The sequence below is a fragment of the Prionailurus viverrinus genome, chromosome A2 (genome assembly GCF_022837055.1).
Source record: "Prionailurus viverrinus isolate Anna chromosome A2, UM_Priviv_1.0, whole genome shotgun sequence".
NCBI lineage: Eukaryota > Metazoa > Chordata > Mammalia > Carnivora > Felidae > Prionailurus > Prionailurus viverrinus.
In genome coordinates, this window is record NC_062562.1 from 8,891,933 (window position 1) to 8,912,297 (window position 20,365).

General features: G+C 53.7%; 2 protein-coding genes across 2 annotated transcripts; both read left to right on the plus strand.

Moving 5' to 3' along the window:
* The first annotated feature begins 880 nt into the window (after nucleotides 1-880).
* RLN3 (relaxin 3) lies at nucleotides 881-2,900 on the plus strand. Its single transcript, XM_047851045.1, has 2 exons — nucleotides 881-1,074; nucleotides 2,569-2,900. The coding sequence occupies exons 1-2, from the start codon at nucleotides 881-883 to the stop codon at nucleotides 2,792-2,794; spliced, it is 420 nt and encodes a 139-aa protein (XP_047707001.1). The 3' UTR covers nucleotides 2,795-2,900.
* Nucleotides 2,901-3,570: 670 nt separating this feature from the next.
* Nucleotides 3,571-20,319, plus strand: IL27RA (interleukin 27 receptor subunit alpha). Its single transcript, XM_047851043.1, is given in 15 exon segments — nucleotides 3,571-3,819; nucleotides 4,246-4,363; nucleotides 7,773-7,930; nucleotides 8,023-8,180; nucleotides 9,985-10,144; nucleotides 10,255-10,319; nucleotides 13,711-13,894; nucleotides 14,016-14,204; nucleotides 16,066-16,167; nucleotides 16,243-16,401; nucleotides 18,638-18,763; nucleotides 19,132-19,225; nucleotides 19,415-19,508; nucleotides 19,637-19,798; nucleotides 19,801-20,319. Coding segments are annotated over 15 exon segments (1,887 nt in total). The 5' UTR covers nucleotides 3,571-3,725; the 3' UTR covers nucleotides 19,825-20,319.
* Nucleotides 20,320-20,365: the final 46 nt, after the last annotated feature.

Consider the following 20,365-nt stretch of genomic DNA (forward strand, 5'->3'; position numbering starts at 1 on the left):
TCATAGTCCAGTGGGTCTCAATAGTGCGGTTCCTGGGGTGCCTTGGGTGACTCAGCCGGTTGAGCAGCCGACTCTTGATTTTGGCTCAGGTCACGGTCTCACGTTCGTGAGTTCGAGCCCCTCATCGGGTTCTGCGGTCACAGCGAGGAGCCTGCAACAGATCCTCTGTCTCCTTCTCTCTGCCCCTCCCCATCCCCTTTCTCAAAAATAAATAAATGTAAAAAAAAAAAAAGAAAGACAGAAAAGTGCCGTTTCTGGAGCAACGTAGCAATAGCACGGCCTGGAGATTTGTTGCAAATGCAGATTCTCAAATGCTCTGTAAATAGGGCCCGGGAATCTGTGTTTTAACGAGCCCTCTGGGAGATACTGAGGCTTGCTCAAATTTGAGAACCATTATCATAGGTCACTGGGAGGATGAAACAGATGCAAAATACTTAGAGCAGTGCCTGGCCTTGTAGCCTAACCCACACTGAGAAGCAGAAACGCTCATTATCATTGTTATTCTAGAGGAGATCCAGCCCTATGCGGGGGTTGTATCTTGGCTGTGCCCTCTCTTCGGGTCTGGTGGGGTCTGGGTCCCCGGTCTCTGCTGAATCGAGACCTTCTCGCCCTTCTAGATGAAGATGACAGTGAGCTGGAGCACGTCACTCCGTCCCTGGTTAAAGGTTATCACTTGCTCCTGGAAACGGGAAAGGTCGGGGTTGGGGGGGGCATGCCAGCCTCCCCTCTGCTGGAGGAGATAAAGGAGGTCACTTGCCTTCTCCGTGACAGGTGGGGGGAACCCGGGGTGTATAAATGGGGGGCCAGGAGGCAGCAGAGACACAGACTCCCAGGGAGGTTGCGTCGCTGTGCCCCAGGGTCCCAGGTGTTCCTGTCCAGCATGGCCAAGCGCTCGCTGCTGCTGCTGCTGGCCGTGTGGGTGCTGGCTGGGGAGCTGTGGCTGAGCACCGAGGCCCGGGCATCACCCTACGGAGTGAAGCTTTGCGGCCGGGAATTCATCCGGGCCGTCATCTTCACCTGCGGGGGCTCCCGATGGAGGCGGTCAGACATCCTGGCCCATGAAGCTACGGGTGAGGCTGGGGGGGTGCGGCTGCGGGGGGGGGGGTAGTGTGGCAGGGAGGGGTGGACAATGGATGGCACATGGGATGGTCCAAGGAGCCAGGGATGGAGATGAGATGAAGGGCCGGGGCAGGAGAGTCCCTGTCCTATGATGTACAGCTGGGGAAACTGGCTCAGGCCTCAGAGCTGTGCCGAGGCAGGGAGGAGCCGGTTAGCAGACCTGCGGTCGTGAGAGAACTGGCCGCTGTTTTTGGAGCACCTGCTGTGTATGAGCCTGTCCTTAAGGATGGGGGGTGGGGTGGGAGATGGGACGCCATTGAGAAACTGACACTGAACCGCTTTTCAACCCTCTGCGGAAGGTAGTGTGAGGGGTGTGGTGTATACAAGGCCAGATTTTTGCCACCTAGCTGGTGACCCTCCTGGCAAGTTGCTTACCCTCTCTGAGCCTCCTTATCTGCAAATGAGAGGCACAGTCCCTGAATCTCCCAGGATGGCTAAGTGGCAACACTGAGTCAAAGCAGATCAGGACGGTGGGCAGGGGGCTCAGTCTGGGCTCAAGCGGGGGGGCAGGGGGCCTGGTTTCATGAAGGGCAGGAGCCTGGCGAAAAAATTAAACAAATGTTTTCATGATGGTGATGATATAAAGGTGGACTTGGAAGACACGCTGCCTGGGTTCACGTAGGAGACCTACAACTTAATGGCTGCGTGTTCTTGTGCAAGTTGGTTTACGAAACCGTGCCTCGGTGTTCTCCTCTGGCAAATGGGCATGGTAATAGGTGCCCCCACCTCATGGGGTTGTCATTGTGAGGAATAAAGGAGTTAGCCCACTAAATCCTTTAAAACAGCGTTTGGCAGAGGGTGCCTGGGAGGCTCAGTCGGTTAAGGGTGTGACTTCAGCTCAGGTCACGATCTCACAGTTTGTGAGTTCGAGCCCCACATCAGGTGCTCTGTTGTCGGTACAGAGCCCACTTTGGATCCTCTGTCTTTCTCGCTGCCCTTCCCCTGCTTTTTCTTTCTCTCTCTCTCCGTGAAAACTAAATAAACATTAAAAAAACCAACCACAACACAGTGGCTGGCACATGGTAAGTATACGGTGAGTGCTTCTCGCATGCCAGACTCTGTTCTAAGCTTTTCCATGGGTATTAATTCTGTCATCTACTCCACGTAAAACCCTAGAAGGTAGGCATTATTATTATCCCCACTTTGCACACAAGGAAACCAAGGGTCGGAGAAGTACATTCATGTGCTCCAGAGTATAACTCAGAGAGGCTCCCAAACACATGTTCTTAACCATCAGGTCCTCAATGAATAAAGAGTAGGAGAAAAGAAATGACAAGAGAGGACAGTCAAGCTCTGTGAGGTTGAATAATCTGCCTGCCAAAACTGGAAGGTAGGCCTGAATGGGATAAAACTTTTGACCATGAAGCTGCATCACAAGAATAGAAGTAGCTGAGACAGCCTCTGGGTGTGATCGCAGCTGAGCCCCAAGCACTAACTCTTTTCATCCTTCACCTTCCCAGACACAGACTCTGACACAGACAGCGAGCTGGACGGGGCAGTAGCCTCCAGCGAGTGGCTGGCCCTGACCAAGTACCCCCGGGCTTTGTATGTAGACCGACCTGGCTGGCAGGGAACTCCAGGGGCTCCGCGCGCTGTCCGTGATGTCCTGGATGGCCTCTCCAGCAACTGCTGCAAGTGGGGGTGCAGTAAGAGTGAAATCAGCAGTCTCTGCTAGACCAGCGACCGGGTGGCCAGGGGCCCAGGGGCCAGCTGGGCACCTGACTCTGGCCCCTCATGCGTTCATTCATCCGCAAGTCAGGGGTCAGGCACTGTGCACTTGGACACGCCGCCCCCCCCCCCCCACCCAATGACCCTGACCTTTGACCAGCCTCTCCTAAACCCGAGCAAACTTTCCCTACCTGGCCAAATGGGAACCTCTGATCCTGACCCCTGACCTCTCCTTAAGTCCTATCATGCCTTTGCCTGGCCTATACCGTTCCCTGCCGCAGTGGCGCCCCTATTGTACTGAAACCGGCCACGCTGAGACCTTTGCTCAAACTGTGATTCTCTCTTGCCCAACTGTGGCCACTCTTCCAAATTACACCCCCCCCCCAACCCCCCCCCCCAGCTCCATTCCAGCCTTTGCTCGGTGCCTGCTCCCTGCCTTCCAGCCCCTCCTCCTCCAACCCCACCAGCTGGGGTTCTAGAGCTGTGGGCCCTAGAAATAATGGTGGGGACCCCTGGGCTCCCTTCACCCATCCTGGGGTGGGAGGCTCGGTGGGGGGGGGGGGGGACCGATCGGAACCTTCTTCGACCCCAATAATAAAAGTTCCAAAGGACTTTGCGGCGTGTGCGTTGTTGCGGGGTGGGGAGGGCACGGGTTTCACACGAGCTCGGCGAGGCGCTCAGCACCCGCCAGACGCCCCAGGCCGTTTTCCCCCTCCCTCTCGACAGCCCCAGCCTGCGCCGCTGGGGACTTTCCGCCACCGGGAAGGGGCGGGGACCCGGAGCGCAAGGTGCGGAGGCGGCTGGGAGGGGAGGGGCGCTTCCCGTGGCCGCCTGGGTGCCGGACCCGGAGAGCGAGGCGAGCGGCGCTGCCGCGCCGGGCAGGGCCGGGCAGGGCCGGGCAGGGCCGGCCGGACTCGGGGCGCGGTAGGGGGAGCGCCATGCGAGGGGCCCGGGCCGCTCCCTTCCGGCCGCGGCCGGAGCTGGTGCTGCTGCCTCTGTTGTCGCTGCTGTGCCACCGGAGTCGACCCCAGGGTGAGTTCTGGAGCGAGCTCGTGTCGGGCGCTCTGGCGCCGCGCTCGCCCCGGGGGCGCAAAGCCTCCGGGTGCACCGCAAGTTTACGGAACGACCGCCGCCTCTCTGCACCTCCTGGGGCGGGGACCGCGCCAAGAGGGCAGCTGGGGAACGGGGGTCGGCAGCGAGGTGGGAGCCCGAGGCCCGGGGGTGGGGTGGAGGCTCTTGGGGTGGCAACAGGATGTGGCTGGCAGAGGGAGTGGAGTAGTTATGCCCAAAGCCTGGGGAGGGGTATCCAGCGCCCCCTTCCTACTGCTCGCCTCCGGCAGGGACCCTGGATCGCCCTCCCCAGTTGGCAGAAGTCCGGGGGAAGTTCAGGTTCTGGGATGTGCAGGCGGCTGGGAGAATTGACCCTCTTCCCTGGGACCCTCCCACCTCCCTCTCCAGGAAGTCCCGGGCCACTGCAGTGCTATGGAGTTGGACCCTTGGGCGACTTGAACTGCTCGTGGGGACCTCTTGGGGATCTGGCAGCCCCCTCCACGCTGCACCTCCAGAGCCAGAAGTAGTGAGTACAACCGGCTGACGTGGGGAAACTGAGGCTTTGGAAGGGTGGCCAGTCAGGTCCCAGCATACTCAGTTGAGAGGACCCCTCCCCCCCCCCCCCACTCTCAAGCCCTTTCTTTGATTCCAGGTTGTGCATTTCCTTGCTGTGTGACCCTAAAGCAGTCACTTTCCCTCTCTGAGCCTCTCTTTCCTCCCTCACCAAATGGCCAGAATAAAGGGACCTGCCTCCCAGCTTTGGCTTTGAGGGTTCAACGAGTTAGGCACTGGCCAAGAGAAGTTGCTTAATAATTAGAAGCTGGCGTTTATTGCTGTGTGACCTTAGGCAAGTAGCTTAACTTCTCTGAGCGTGTAAAAAGGATCTGGTCTGGTGCTGGGGACGCAGCAGTGAAAGAGGCCGACCGACAGCCTGGACCTCGTGGAAGTCACAGTTGAAGGGGGGAGACCTGGGTTGCTTCATGATGAATCACACCTGCAAACTCCAATTCATGTCGAATTTGGCTAAGTGAGGGAGGCGTAAAAGGGGCATGGAAAGGTGGGAACCACTGGTCGGGGAGGGGCTGTTGCCTTTTTAAAAAAATTTTTTTTTTCAACGTTTATTTATTTTTGGAACAGAGAGAGACAGAGCATGAACGGGGGAGGGGCAGAGAGAGAGGGAGACACACAATCGGAAACAGGCTCCAGGCTCTGAGCCATCAGCCCAGAGCCTGACGTGGGGCTCGAACCCACGGGCCGCGAGATCGTGACCTGAGCTGAAGTCGGACGCTTAACCGACTGCGCCACCCAGGCGCCCCTCTCAGCCATTTTTAAGTGTTCGGTGGCATTCGGTACATTCACATCGTTGGGCAGCGGTCCCCATCGTTCCTTTCCAGAGGGGCCTAGGTTTAAGCCCCCTCGGTTTAAGAGGGGGCAGTCGGAGAAGGTCCCCCCTTTTTTAAGGAGGCGAAATTCACATAACACAAAGTTAACCATTTCAAAGCGAACAATCCAGTGGCGTTCGGTACATTCACAGTGTTGTGCAACCACCTTCTCTACTTCCAGAACACTCTCATCACCCCAAAAGGAAGTTCCATCCCACGAACAGTCTGCTCCCTATCGTGCTCCCCACCGGTCCCCGTCACCGCCATCCTGCTTTCTGTCTCTGTGGGTTTACCGGTTCTGAACATTTCATATAAAAGGAATTATACACTATGTGGCCTTTTGTGTGTGGCTTCTTTTACTTAGCATGTTCTGTTTTGTTTTTTTAAGTTTGTTCATTTTTGAGAGAGAGGGAGAGAGACAGAGTGCCAGCAGGGGAGGGGCAGAGAGAGAAGGAGACTCAGAATCCGAAGCAGGCTCCGGGCTCCGAGCTGTCCGCCCAGAACCTGATGTCCGGCTCGAACTCATGACCTGAGCCGAAGTCAGAGGCTTAACCGACTGAGCCACCCAGGCGCCCCTCACTTAGCGGGTTTTGAGGTTCATCCACGTTGTACCATGAGTCAGAACACCGTTCCTTTTTATGGCTGAATAATATTCCACTGTAAGGATTGACCACATTTTGCGTATCCACTCATCTGTTTGGTTTTTTTTTTTAAGCTTATTATTTATTTTGAGAGAGAGAGAGTGAGTGGGACAAGGGCAGAGAGAGACGGAGAGAGACAATCCCAAATAGGCTCTGCACTGTCAGTGCAGAGCGCGGTTCGGGGCTCAACCCCACAAACTGTGAGATCATGACCTGAGCCAAAATCAAGAGTCGCCACCCAGGCGCCCCTCCATTCATCTGTTGATGGCCATTTAGTTTGTTTCCACCTTTTGGGAACTGTGACTAGCACCGTTAGGAACATACACCTACAAGCGTTTGAGTCCCTGTGTTCCATTCTTTTGGGTCCGTGCATAGGGGTGGAGTTGCCGGGTCGCACAGCAATTCTGGGTTTAACTGAGAAACGGCCCAACTGTTTTCTGCAGCAGCTGCAACATTTTCCATTCCCGTAGGAGGGCCTACGGTTCCTCGGCATCTTCACGAGCGCCTGTGTTTTTGTTGTTGTTGCTGTTTTATGAAGGCCTCGTCTTTGCATCTTTGCAACCTCATCCTTCAGGATATCCCCAGCGCCGCTCTCTGTCACCCACCTCTGACCTGTCAGCGAGCCTTGCCGGCTCCACCTTCTCCAGCATCCAGAATCTGGCACTTTCTCCTTCCCCAGCACCCACCCTGGTCTAGTCCCCGTCCTGGCCAGCAGAGCCCGGACCACGCAGTCCCCACCTCCTTCCTGGGCTCCGGTTTGCGCCCTCCCGGCGTGTTCTCCGCCACAGCAGCCAGAGGGCGCCCGTGGACACCTGAGTCAGGGCGCATCTGTCGCCTCCCTCGTTGCACCCCGGCCACGCGGGCTTCCTTGCCGTTCCTCAAACACACCGGTCAGTTGACCTCGAGGCCTTTGCACCGACTGCCGCTTCTTCCTAAAAAACGCTTTCCCTCCCCCGCCCACCACCACCCTGTACTGCACGGCCCCGCCCTCATATCCTCCGAGCCTTTGTTCAAAGGTCTCCACCTCTGAGCGAGGCTCCTGACCACCCTGCTTAAAATAGCACTGTCTTTCCTCACCACATCACCGCACTGTATCCTCTCCACCCTGATGATTGTTCTGTGTATCGCGTATAACTGCCATCGATTATATATTTATGTGTTTCTCGTTGGCCTCCCCCCCCACTGGAGGAGCAGCTCTAGAGAGCCGGTCCTGGCCTGCTCTGGTCCCAGTCCTGTCCCCAGCTCCTACAGCAGGGCCTGGCACAATATGGATTTGCTGACTGTATCGTTGCATAAGTGTAAATGTGCCCGCCTGGAAGTAGGTGCTCAATAAATGCAACGAGCAATGCTCACGTGGCTTGTGGCGGGCACCCACTGCTGTTTTGGTTTGTTGTTTTTTTTTTAAGCTTATTTATTTATTTGGAGAGAGAAAGAGACAGCTCGAGCAGGGGAGGGGCAGAGAAAGGGGGGGAGAGAGAATCCCAGGCAGGCTCCGCCCTATCAAGTGCAGAGCCCAGTGCCGGGCTCGGACTCAGGAACCGTGAGATCATGACCTGAGCAGGATCCAAGAGTCCACACTTAACCGACTGAGCCACCCAGGTTCCCCCCCCCGCCAATGCTGTTCTAAACGTTCCATGTATTACCACGCGGTTTATGTTCTAAACGTACGTGGTAATACATTCCACGTCTTCCCTCATTGATTCCCCTCGGTCTTCTGCCCTTCAGCAGGCGCTTCTGTCACCCTCATTTTGTAGATGAGGAAACTGAGGCACAGAGAAGTGAAGCCATTTGCTCAAGGTCACACAGCCCTGAAGCAGCAAAGCTGGGATTTGAACCCAGGCAGAGCAGTTATCATGATGGCTTTGGCCCCAACCCAATCTATACCCCCCTACCCCCACATCTCTCCTCACAGCCATCCCAACAGAACGTGGACTGTGACAGTGCCCACTGGGCAGAGCTGGGTGACCATTCCGCGGGAACAGCTTACCATGTCTGATGAACTGCTTGTCTGGGGTACTGAGGCCGGCCAGCCTCTCTGGCCCCCAGTCTTCGTGAACCTGGAAACCCGAAGTAACAGGGGGGATAGGGGGTGGGGGCGTGCTGTGGGGGGGGGGTGGTCCTGGAGACCCCGGCTAAATACGTTCCGGCCTCTCCTTCCTCAGTGAAGCCGGATGCCCCCTGGCTCTACCCTGACGTCGACTTTTCAGAGGATGACCCCTTGGAGGCCACTGTCCATTGGGCCCCGCCGGTGTGGCCACCCCACAAGGTCCTGGTCTGCCAGTTCTACTATCAAAGATGCCAGGGGACTGCCTGGACTCTGGTGAGTGTCAGGGGCCCCTCTTCCCCCACCCTACTCCAGGCAAGGTCCAAGGCATCATCCCCAAATCAGAGACCCAGCCCAGAACCCGTTCCTCACTTGTTCCTGGAGTCTGTCCCCATCTCACACAAAAGGCCTGTATGTTGCATCTTGTTCAGCTAAAAAAAATCACACCCCGCCCCACCAAATAATCTCAAATTTCATGCAGTCCCAATCCAGACTCCACTTGGGAATTTTGAGAAACTCAGTAAACTTCCTCCAGCCTTTTTGTGAATGCAAAGAAGCCCTCCGATAGCTTACATTAACCTTAAAATAACAGAAGACATTTAGAAAGCGTCTGCTGTGTGCCAGGCACTATTCTAGGCTCTTTATTGAACCCTTACAAGAACTCTTTGAGGTAGATGCCTTTTTTTTAATGTTTATTTATTTTTTTTAACAGTTTTTTTTTTAATTTTTTTTTTCAACGTTTATTTATTTTTGGGACAGAGAGAGACAGAGCATGAACGGGGGAGGGGCAGAGAGAGAGGGAGACACAGAATCGGAAACAGGCTCCAGGCTCTGAGCCATCAGCCCAGAGCCTGACGCGGGGCTCGAACTCCCGGACCGCGAGATCGTGACCTGGCTGAAGTCGGACGCTTAACCGACTGCGCCACCCAGGCGCCCCAATGTTTATTTATTTTTGAGGGGGGGGGAGGGCCAGAGAGAGAGGGAGACACAGAATCCGAAGCAGACTCCAGGTTCTGAGCTGTCAGCACAGAGCCCGATGCAGGGCCAGAACTCACGGACCGCGAGATCATGACCTGAGCTGAAGTCGGACACTTAACCGACGGAGCCACCCAGGCGCCCCGAGGTAGATGCCTTTTATACCTACTCGCTTTACAGATGAGGAGCAAGGCTTGGTTTAAATAAACACTAAAAAATAATTAATAAAGGCAGCTGACGTTTCTGAGCACCTGCTGGGCATCATCAGGTCCCAGGCTAATTGCACAGATTATCTTGATGAGTCCCTCCCAACTTTCCTTTATAGCAGATGCTTTTACGATATCTGTTTCACAGTCGGGGAAGCCAACCTCAGAGAAGTTAAGCACCTTACCAAGCTCGCACAGCAAGAAAATGGAAGAGAACCCTCGAGCGAGGAGACCCCCAGAAGGAGTTGGGGGACCCGCCCATGCACTTTGTACAAACACAAAAGTTGCCAGGATCATTTCCTCTCATATCTCATTGGCCAGGACACGGTCACATGGTCCCACCTGATTGTAAGGGAGGCTGGGAAATGTAGTCCTCAGTCTTGACAGCCATGTTCCCCGCTGATACTCAGGGCTTCTATTTCCAAAGGAAAAAGGGGAGAATGGATATTGGGGATCACCAGTTGTCTCAGGCGCCTCATGCAAAACATTGCAATATTGAAGAAAGTTGTCATTGTGATTATGCATGCGATTCAGAGCAATGCTGAGAGGCAGACTTTGGAATCTGACTGCCTGGGTATGACTCTCATCTCCAGCGCCCACCTGCTTTGTGATCTTGGGCAAGGCACTTCCCCCTCTCCAGGGCCTCAGTTTTCCTCAACTGTAAAAGGGGAGAATAACAGAGTTTACTCCTACCTACTGCTGTACATGAGCCATAGAGTGGCCAATTTGTCTCCTCTTTTTGCTGGGGATTGTCCCAATGTCAAACCCAAAAGGCCTGGGTCCTGGGAGTCCCCTTGGTCGTGTGTAAAGCAGAGGGCAGTTGGACCCTGCGGAGATACCAGGTCAGATACTCGCAACTCCGCCCTCGGCTTCACTGCTCTTCCCTGTCTCTCCGCCAGCTGGAGCCAGAAGTGAAGTCCATACCCCTGACCCCCATTGAGATCCAGGACCTGGAGCTAGCCACTGGCTATCAGGTGTACGGCCGCTGCCGAATGGAGAACGAAGAGGGTCTGTGGGGCCACCGGAGCCCCGTTCTGTCCTTCCAGACGCCGCCCTCTGGTGAGGCTCTCCAGGCTTGCCCGACACCCTCGTCTCCCCTCCCGGAAGTCTGTACCACCGTGCCTCTCTCACTTGTACCCCCCTTTCCTCCTCCTTGGCAACTCCAAAAGACGTATGGATATCGGGGAATGTCTGCGGGACAGCGGGCACACAGGAAGCCCTGCTTCTGTGGAAGGTGAGCTGTGGGGCTCCGTCCCATTTCCCCGCGCATGTCAGGAAGCCCCAAATAACAACCACGTGGACAAGACAGAGGTGACGATGCTGATGCTGCCTCTTTGAGGTGACCCCAAGGCTTTGTGGGGGGGGGGAGAGGGATGCTCAGAGAGGTCCTGGCTTAGGGCAAGCCTCCCCCAACGTCAGCTACTTCTAGGAGGTCTGAGCTGAGACATGAAGATGGGTGCAGGCCGGGGGGAGGGGGGGGGGAACAGCAGGTGCAAAGGTTTGAAAGCAAGAGTAGGCTCAGCTCCATAAAATACAGCACAGTGCTCCAGGGCTCCGGTGCTAGTATGGAAGTGGCGTTAGGAGAGGACAGAAACCCATCCCCACTGCTCCCAATCTGTTGAGCACCTACAATGTTCCAGGCGTCGCTAGGCCCTGGCTCACAGTAAATATGGCAGAGGAACAAAACAGCAGGGCCCATAACCCTCTTAGGCCACATGGTCTAATATTAATTTTTTTTAATTTTTTTTTTTTTTTTTTTTTTTTGAGAGAGACAGCACGATCCAAATAGGGGCAGAGAGAGAGAGACAGAGACAGAGACAGAGGATCCGAAGAGTGCTCCACGCCGACAGCAGCAAGCATGATGCGGGGCTTAAACTCACAAATGTGAGATCATGACCTGAGGCAAAATTAGATGCTTAATTGACTGAGCCACCCAGGTGTCCCTAATATTAATTTTTAATACATTATTTTATTTTATATTAAATTTTAAAATGTTTATTTTTGAGAGAGAGAGAGAGAGAGACAGCATGAGCAGGAGAGGGGAAGAAAGAGAGGGAGACACAGAATCTGAAGTAGGTTCCAGGCTCTGAGCTGTCAGCACAGAATGCGACGTGGGGCTTAAAGTCACAAACCAGGAGATCATGACCTGAGCTGAAGTCAGAAGCTTAACCAACTGAGCCACCCAGGCACCCCTATAGTCATGTTTTTAAAAAATATGATAAAGACTTCTGATTGTAACATTCAGTAGAAAGTGAAGGGGAGGGGCCCCTGCGTGGCTCAGTTGGTTAAACGTCTGGCTTCAGCTCAGGTCATGATCTTGTGGTTCATGGGTTTGAGCCTTCATTGGGCTCTCTGCTGTCAGTGCAGAGCTTGCTTTGGATCCTCTGTCTCCCTCTCTCTCTCAAAAATAAATAAACACAAGAAAGAAAGAAAGAAGAAAGAAAGAAAGAAAGAAAGAAAGAAAGAAAGAAAGAAAGAAAGGAAGGAGGAAGGAAAAGAAAAGAAAGAAAAGAAAAGAAAGAAAAGAAAGAAAGGGAGAGAGGGAGGGAGGGAGGGAGGGAGGAAGAAGGAAAGAAAGAAGGAAAGAAGGAAGGAAGGAAGAGAAAGAAAGAAAAGAAAAGAAAAGAAAGAAAAGAAAGAAAGGGAGAGAGAGGGAGGGAGGGAAAGAAAAAGAAGGGAAGGGAAGGAAGGGGGAGGAAGGGAGGGAAGAAGAAAATGAAGGGGAAATAAGGTAGCTACATGACGGCAACAATTCAGTTCACCAATATGATATGAGTACTAAAACTATATGTACCTAATAATAATGCTTTAAAATACATATAGCAAAAATTGACAGAACAACAAGGAGAAATATATGAATCCACAACCATTGTGGGAGAGTTTAACACACTCCTATCAGTAATTTCATAATAGATGAAAAACAAGTCAAGATCTAGAATATCTGAGCATGTGATTAGCAAACAACCTAATAGACTCACATAGGAAATGTCAGAACATGCCTTTCTTCCATGTACAATTAAGACATTTACCAAAATCAACTGCATACCAGGCCATAGAGCCAGTTTCCAGGGGCTTCAAAGGGGTGAGGTGATGCAGGGCACATTAAAGAATTCTCTAATTAGAACACAGACTGTACTAGGAATTGATAATAAAAAACTGCCTAGAAATCCCCATATTCTGAATATTTAAAAGTTCAGTGAGCATTCACACCAGGCCCCCCAAAGGTTTTGTCTTTATACATCAAAAGGAGGGGCGCCTGGGTGGCTCAGTCGGTTAAGCGTCCGACTTCAGCTCAGGTCACGATCTCGCGGTCCATGGGTTCGAGCCCCGCGTCAGGCTCTGGGCTGATGGCTCGGAGGCTGGAGCCTGCTTCCGATTCTGTGTCTCCCTCTCTCTCTGCCCCTCCCCCATTCAAGCTCTGTCTCTCTCTGTCTCAAAAATAAATAAACGTTAAAAAACATTTAAAACAAACAAACAAACAAACAAAAGGAGTTTGCTTCTAGGGGCACCTGGGTGGCTCAGTTGGCTAAGCGTCCGACTTCAGCCCAGGTCATGATCTCATGGTTTGTGGGTTCAGCCCCGAGTCAGGCTCTGGGCTGACAGCTTGGAGCCTAGGGCTTGCTTCGGATTCTGTGTGTGTGTCTCTCTCTCTCTGCCCCTCCCCTGCTCTCTCTCTCTCTCTCTCTTTCTCTCTCAAAAGTAAATAAGCATCTTTTTAAAGAAGGAGTTTCATTGTAGGATCAGTTAACATTATTAGGTAGGCTTTTCATCTACGAAAGTGTCCAGTGGGGATGGCATTCTAAAGCCACAATGGTCAAGGGGCAGTTTTTTGTTTCCAGGACAGTGTTACATCCCTGGCTCTTGCCCATCAAATACCAAGCACATTTCGGCTCAGGTCATGATCTCACAGTTTGTGGGGTCGAGCCCCATGTGGGGCTCTTCGCTGACAGAGTGGAACCCGCTTGGGATTCTCACGCTCTCTCTCTCTCTCTCTCTCTCTTTCTCTCTCTGCCCCGCCCCCACTCACATGCACATGCACCCTCTCAAAACAAAGAAACAAACATAAAAAACAATACCAGTCATTGAGGCAACCAAAAATGCTCACAGACTTCCCCAGAGCGACGATCCTGGAGGCTGCGGTCCTCTTTGCTCCACATTCCCTCCCCTATGTACAACAGCGGGGATTTTTAAATCCCGAAGAGCCACGCAGGACACAGATTACGGTGAAAGAGTAAGGCAGGGCCATACAAGTGCAGGGGCAGATCCTGTCTGTCCTTAAAATCTTGAAATTTTGTTTGTCATGGGTTGTTTGGCCTTCATTGTGATGGAGTAGAATAGAATTTTTCTTGATTGCTGGGTTTTCCCTATCTTCCCCTTCAACTTTTGCACCCGAGGCAAGCGCCTCACCCCCAACTTCACCCTAGTTGGGGCCCTGGAACTGTATTCTAATTTCACCTGTGCCACAGAGCCCCCTAGAGGCTCCGTTGCTTCGTCCGTAACACGTAACACGGAGCCGGCAGAAATAGTCCACGGACTGCTTTGTCAGGCGGACCTCACGGAGACCCACAGCGTGTGCCTGGCAAATGGGAGATAGTAACTAACACCTTTTTCCTGTCGGCCTTCAGGCCCCGGGCCACTGCGTGCGGATGAGCTATAAAGTCTGGTTCCAGATTAAAGGTCAGGAGCTGATCCGGAAGACGGCTGCCTGCTGCAACTTCTCCATCCCCAGCCAGGCGGGGTGGGTTGGGCTGTCCGCCGTCAATGCCACGAGCTGGAAACCTCTCACGAACCTTTCTTTGGCCTGCTTGGGTAAGAGGCTCTGGATCTGCCCCGCCCCCGCCCCGCCCCGCCCCCGCCCCCGCCCCGCCCCCGCCCCGAGAGGGAGGCGGGGCCTCCTAGCGTCGACCAATGAGACTCCTCCCCCGCCCAGGTCCAAGTGCTGCCCCCCGTGGCGTGGTGGTCAGAAGCGTGGCCGGGAGCCCGGAACTGCTGGTGACTTGGCAGCGGGGGTCTGGGGAGTTGCAGGAGCACGTGGTGGACTGGGCCCGGGACGGGGATCCCCTGGACGCCCTCAACTGGATCCGGCTTCCCCCTGAGAACCTCAGAGCGCTATTGCCAGGTGAGGCCCGGGGACCCCGGGGTTCCCGTCTCAGCGCTTGCATAGCGGACTGATGAGTGGGCCTGCAGGAGAGAATGTTACGTTTAGTCTCATTAATTCATGCATGCGGTGTTCACCGACCGCTCACTGTGGGCCAGGCCGTGTGCGGGACACTGGTGTGCAGTGAGAGCCGCGGATGTCTGTTGGCGTTTACCGTAAGCATTAAATGATTCAAACTGCCTTATAAAGTAGGCCTCTGTTATTATCGTGCCCGAGGTATAGGTGAAGAAAAAGGCCCAGGGAGGTTAAGCAACTTGCCCGGGACCACACGGCAAATAGGGTAGAACCAGGAGTTGAACCACATTATCAGGCCCCTGAAGCCAAACCCTGAGCCGTCACACTACCCTCCCTCTCGGCAACATCCCCATCGTCATGGAGCTGACTTTCTTATGGGTGAGCAGCCAATGAAACAAACAAACAAACAACAAAACAAATACTCCGACAGTGTCATTGGGGGGGAAATAAAACATGGTAAAGGGGAGGAGGGAGCACCGCTATTTTAGAAAGAAAGGTTAGAAAAGGCCTTTGTGGAAAAGCCACATTTGAACCGACACCCGAAGGAGGTGAGAGAGGGAGCTGTGAGGACGTCTGAGGGAAAAGCAAGAGGGAACAGACAGCGCAAGGGCCCAGAGGCAGGAATGTGCCTGATAGGTTAGAAGAACAGCCAGGAGGCCGGTGTGGCAGGAATAGAATGCATGAGGGGAGAGAGGGGGAGGAGGTGAGGGCAGGGAGGTGACAGGCAAATTGTGCAAAGCCTGGTGGGTTACAAGGACTTGGGTTTATCCCGAGTGAGGTAGGAGCCATGGAGAGTTCTGAGCAAGAATGGATATGCCCTGACTCGGTTGCTCACAGGTGCCCTTTGGCTGCTCTTGGGTGGAGTGGACTGGGAAGGGGTGAGGGCTGGACCACGTGGGACCTGAGGAAGGGGGGAGAAGCAGGCAGGTTCTGACTGGGGAGTCCTGGGCAGAATTTTGGGGATCCACCTGGATATGTTTTGTTGGAGATGTTCATCCAAATGGAGCTGTCCATGGGGCTGTTGGATACTCAGGTCTGGGGCTTGCTATGAGTTCTGGGCTGGGATGTGGTGCTGGGGAGCCCATCCTTGGTGTAAAGGACTTGGGAGAGCATGAGAGGGAGGCATTGAGTGAAAAATTTAGGAAGGACAGAGTCCCGAGGACCATAGCATGTATGGAGAAAAGAGGAGGAGCCCCGATTTTGGAAAATCCCCATCTGGGGAAGGCCATGCAGCAGCCGTAGGCTTTGAGAAGGGACCTCAGGAGCCTCACCTACCATGATGGGTGGCGTCAGAGCCACCCCACCCGTAGTCCGGTGTTTTGACCGTCTGCCAGCCTCCGGCACCTGCATTTCCTTTGCCCTGAAGCCTTTTTCTGGTCACTGAAGCATTTCGCCTGCCTAAGCAGCCGGCTGGAAGTGCTTGGGAATTAAGTCCCATCAGATGCAGCCCTCCACTGATTACTGGTAAGGGTTGGTGGATACATACCCCAGCTTCCTCCCTCCGTGGGTGGGTTGGCTCTCAGGCATGTGCTCTCTGCTGCTTCCCAGAGGTCGCCGGCGGGATTGAATTTCCATTGCCTACATTGGGAAATTGTTCTCGTCATTTACTGGAGGGCTGCCTCTCTTTTCCCATTTCACTTCCCAGCCGCCCTGGTGGTGTTCTGTGGGGTTACCACCCAGGAAAATTACTTTTACCCAAATATTTCTCTCAGCATGTCCTTCAGGAGACCCAAATGAAGACGCCTACTGGGTAGGGACTGAATAGGGGAGGGGGCGCCAACTCTGTCTTTGTCCCTCCACCCACCAGGGGAGTTTGAAGGAGGGGTCCCCTACCGAATCACAGTGACAGCAGTCTCTCCTTGCGGCTTGGCCCCTGCCCCCTCAGTCTGGAGGTTCACAGAGGAACTAGGTAAGTGGTGGGGCTGGAGAATGGTGGAACCCTCTAGAACCGTGACAGACCTTGACCCCCTGGCTTCCTCCCCAGTGCCCTTAGCAGGACCAACACTTTGGCGACTCCAGGACACCCCGCCAGGAACCCCCGCCATAGCATGGGGAGAGGTCCCAAGGCGCCAACTTCGGGGCCATCTCACCCACTACACCTTGTGCACACAGAGCGGGACCGGGCCTTCTGTCTGCATGAATGGTGAGCTTCACTGCCCCTGTCCCCTGCTCCTAGCCCCCACAAGACCCACCCATCAGTCTACCCAACTCTTGTCCCCAGATTGGCCCCTTGGTTCCCTCTCAGCCCCTGGGAAAATAACAGGGTGTCCTCAGCTCCCTAGTGGACAATAATCCTGTGGCTATCAATATAACGAACTGTCATTTGGCCATTAAAAATGAAGACTTTGATCTATATTTATTGACATTGAGAGATGCCTGTCATGTTTTATTAAGCGAAAAAGATAAAAAGATGACAAAACTCCAAGAGATGGTTCCATTTCTGTAAAGGAAACCCAGCACTGAGCAAAGCAGAGGTGCAAATATGGAAAGAAATTGTGCACCATGTCAACAGGATCACAGGGTTATGTGTGATTTTTATTTCAAGTATGTATCCATCGTTAGATTAAAAAAATTTGTTTTAATTTTAGAGAGAGGGTGCAGACAAGACAGAGGGGTAAAGGGAGAGAGAGAGAGGGAGAGGGAGAGAGAGAGAGAGAGAGAGAGAGAGAGAGAGAGAAAATCTTAAGCAGGCTCTGTGCTCAGTGCAGAGCCCGACGTGGGTTTCAATCCCATGACCTTGGGATCGTGACCTGGACTGAAATCAAGAGTCAGATGCTAAACCGACTGAACCACCCAGGCACCCCTTACGTGTTTATATTTATATGTTATTAAATATATACACATGTATGTATTAGATTATTTTTAAAAGAGGACCATGTACTGGGGCACCTGGGTGGCTCAGTTGGTTAAGCATCTGACTTCAGCTCAGGTCACGATCTCGTGGTTCATGAGTTCAAACCCTGCATTGAACTCTCTGGTGCCAGTGCAGAGCTCGCTTTGGATCCTCTGTCTCCCTCTTTCTCTGCCCCTCCCCTGTTCATGCTCTCTCTCAAAAATAAATAAACATTTTAAAAAAGGGCGGGGCGCCTGGGTGGCTCAGTCAGTTAAATGGCTGACTTTTGATTTCCGCTCACGTCATGATCTCATGGTCCTGAGTTCGAGCCCCGCATCGGGTTTTGTGCTCACAGTGTGGAGCCTGCTTCGGACCCTCTGTCTCCCTCTTTCGGCCCCTCCCCGGCTCATTCTCTCCCTCTCTCCCCTTCTCAAAAATAAATCGATGTTAAATCGTAAAAAATAAAACAAAATAAAATAAAATACCATGTTACAGACTATAGTTGGGCCCCTGAATCTCTTATGACTGTGATATTTTGCAACTTTATTTTTTTCACCTGCTGATTTAGCTTAGACATTTTCTATGGCAATATATCTGGGTCCGTGCTCATGTCTCCTATTAGCCTGTAACAAACCAAAAAGCTACTTCCTCTTTTAGCTTAAAAACAAAAAAGACAATTTAGTTAAAAAAAAAAAAAGGTAGACAAATATAGCTCTGGGAGGTGCACGTCTTCCCCTTATCTGGGGAGAATCTGTATTCACTGGGTCAGTGTGCAGGTGAGGAATATGATGCTCATTCATTCTTCTAGTTATTCAAATGTATGTCATTTTTGAGGGCTTTCTGTGTGCCAGGCACTGATCTAGGTGCTGGGAATATGGCCCTTGTAGAGCTTTCTTTTTTCTTTCTTTCTTTTTTTTTTTTTTTAAGTTTACTTATTTATTTTGGGTGCCTGGGCGGCTCATTCGGTTTAAGCATCCGACTTTGGCCCAGGTCGTGAACTCGCGGTTCATGAGTTCGAGCCCCGCATCGGGCTCTGTGCTGATGGCTCGGAGACTGAAGCCTGCTTCAGATTCTGTGTCTCCCTCTCTCTCTGCCACTCCCCCACTCATGCTCTGTCTCTCTCAAAAATGAATAAATATTAAATTTTTTTAATAAATAAAAATAAAGTTTACTTATTTATTTTGAGAGAGAGAACGAGCACAGAGGAGGGGCAGAGAGAGAGAGAGAGAGAGAGAGAATGAATCCCAAGCAGGCTCTGCACTGTCAGTGTGGAGCCCAGCACGGGGTTTGATCTCAGGAACCATGAGACTGTGACCTGAGCTGAAACCAAGAGCTGGACACTTAACTGGCTGAGCCACCCAGGCTCCTTGTGGAGCCAACTTGCCTGTGGTCAGGGAGGACCTCACTGAGGAGGTGAAATTTGAGCAAAGAAGGCTGCAGTCATGTGGGTATCTGGGGAGAGTGTTGCAGACATAGAGAAAGCACATGCAAAGGCCCTGAGGTAGGACTTGACTGCCTCCCCAACCTCTCTGGGTGTGTCCTTCAGTGAGTGGCAGCGCCCGGAACATCACCCTGCCTGACCTTCCCTGGGGTCCTTGTGAGCTGTGGATGACCGCATCCACCATCGCAGGACAGGGCCCACCCGGTCCCAGCCTCCGGCTTCACCTACCAGGTAGAGGGGCTGCGGTTGGGACTACCACAGGAGGGGGCCTGCTCCATTTCAAGGAGATAGGGGTTTCCGAGAGCGAGCAACCTTTTGACTTGGGGGTGGTTACTGATGATGCCTCAGGGGCATTCTGATCCTGCAGAGTACTCTGGATTATCAGGCAGTGTGTCTGACCCTTTCACCCATCCCTGACGACTGTTTTGTTCACAACCCTCCCTCCCACCCCAAGATGTCCCCTACCCTTAGCCCTTACCCGCTCCTAAGCCCCGCCCATTTACCTGCCTCCTGCACCCAAGCCCTGCCCCGTCCGTGATCCATACCTGATCCCTCCCCCATCCCTGGTGTCTAAATGTTCTTCTGTCCCTCGGCCTCAGATAACACCCTGAAGTGGAAAGTTCTGCCAGGTGTCTTTCTCCTGTGGGGCTTGCTGCTGATGGGCTGTGGTATGAGCCTAGCCACCTCTGGAAGGTGAGGCTGTCGGCCAGGTGGGTCTCTGCACAGGTGGGGAGGGCAGCCGGACCCCAGCTAAGCTTTGCGGCGGGGTGGGGGGAGCCGATGGTGAGGGGACACTCAGGGCTCTGTGACGCTCCCGGACTCTGCAACCTGGGCCTGGGTATCAGGTCACCTAGATTCCCTGCCCTCTTACCTGCTTGCCAGGTGCCTCCACCTTCGGCACAAGGTACTGCCCCGCTGGGTCTGGGAGAAGGTTCCTGATCCTGCCAATAGCAATTCTGGCCAGCCTCACATGGAGGTGAGCAAAAAGGCGGGCTCACCTGGGCCCTCTGGGAGGGTGGCGGGTGCTGGGAGAGTGGGGAGCGGGTGGGAACAGGGCGGGGAGAATGAGGGGGGGGGCAGTATCTCAGTCTCGTTTCTTCCCAGGAGATGCCTCAGGCTCAGCCCCTCGGGGACTTCCCCATCCTGAAAGTGGAGGAGATGGAACCACTCCCGGTTGCGGAGCCCCCCCAGGCCTCCACCCGGCTTGACTCTGGGTATGAGAAGCACTTCCTGCCCACCCCTGAGGAGCTAGGCCTTCTGGGCCCGCCCCCATGCCCCAAGTTCTGGCCTGAACCCACCACAAGCCAGGAGACGGCCGCTCATTTGACGGATGAAGACACTGAGGATCAGGGAGGCTGAGTCACTTGCCTGAGGACACCCAGCCAAGGACCCCTACAGCGAAGGGCCTGGCCCTACGGGGGCACATACGGTTGGATGAGGGAGCAAAGGAAAACGTATGATGTCGAGAGTGGCAGCCGCCTCCCCAGGTCCGTCCTGTCCCGCTGCTGTAACAGAACTGGAGCCCGGCGTCCCCAGCCTCCCTCGCAGCTCGGTGCAGCCACGGACCAAGTTCTCATCCACGGAACGGGAGCGGCAGTGCCGCGTGCCGACGCCCAGACTGTTCTCTTCCCTTTCCCGTGAGCTGGAACATCAACAGTGCCCGTGATCCCGCTTTAACCACACCGAAGGGGAAGGTGAGGCAAGTAGGGGAAAGAAACCTGAGTCCCCAAGTGACCGCATGAATCAGAGCCACCCGGAGAAATAAACTTTTATGTTTTTATAGCTAAGGTAGCTTGGGAACTTGCCACAGGAGCCGCGTATATCCTCACACTG

Coding starts and splice junctions, on each gene's coding strand:
- RLN3 (XM_047851045.1), top strand. CDS start 881: ATGGCCAAGCGCTCGCTGCTGCTGCTGCTGGCCGTGTGGGTGCTGGCT. Junction 1,075..2,568: donor GCCCATGAAGCTACGGGTGA/GGCTGGGGGGGT, acceptor CTTTTCATCCTT/CACCTTCCCAGACACAGACT.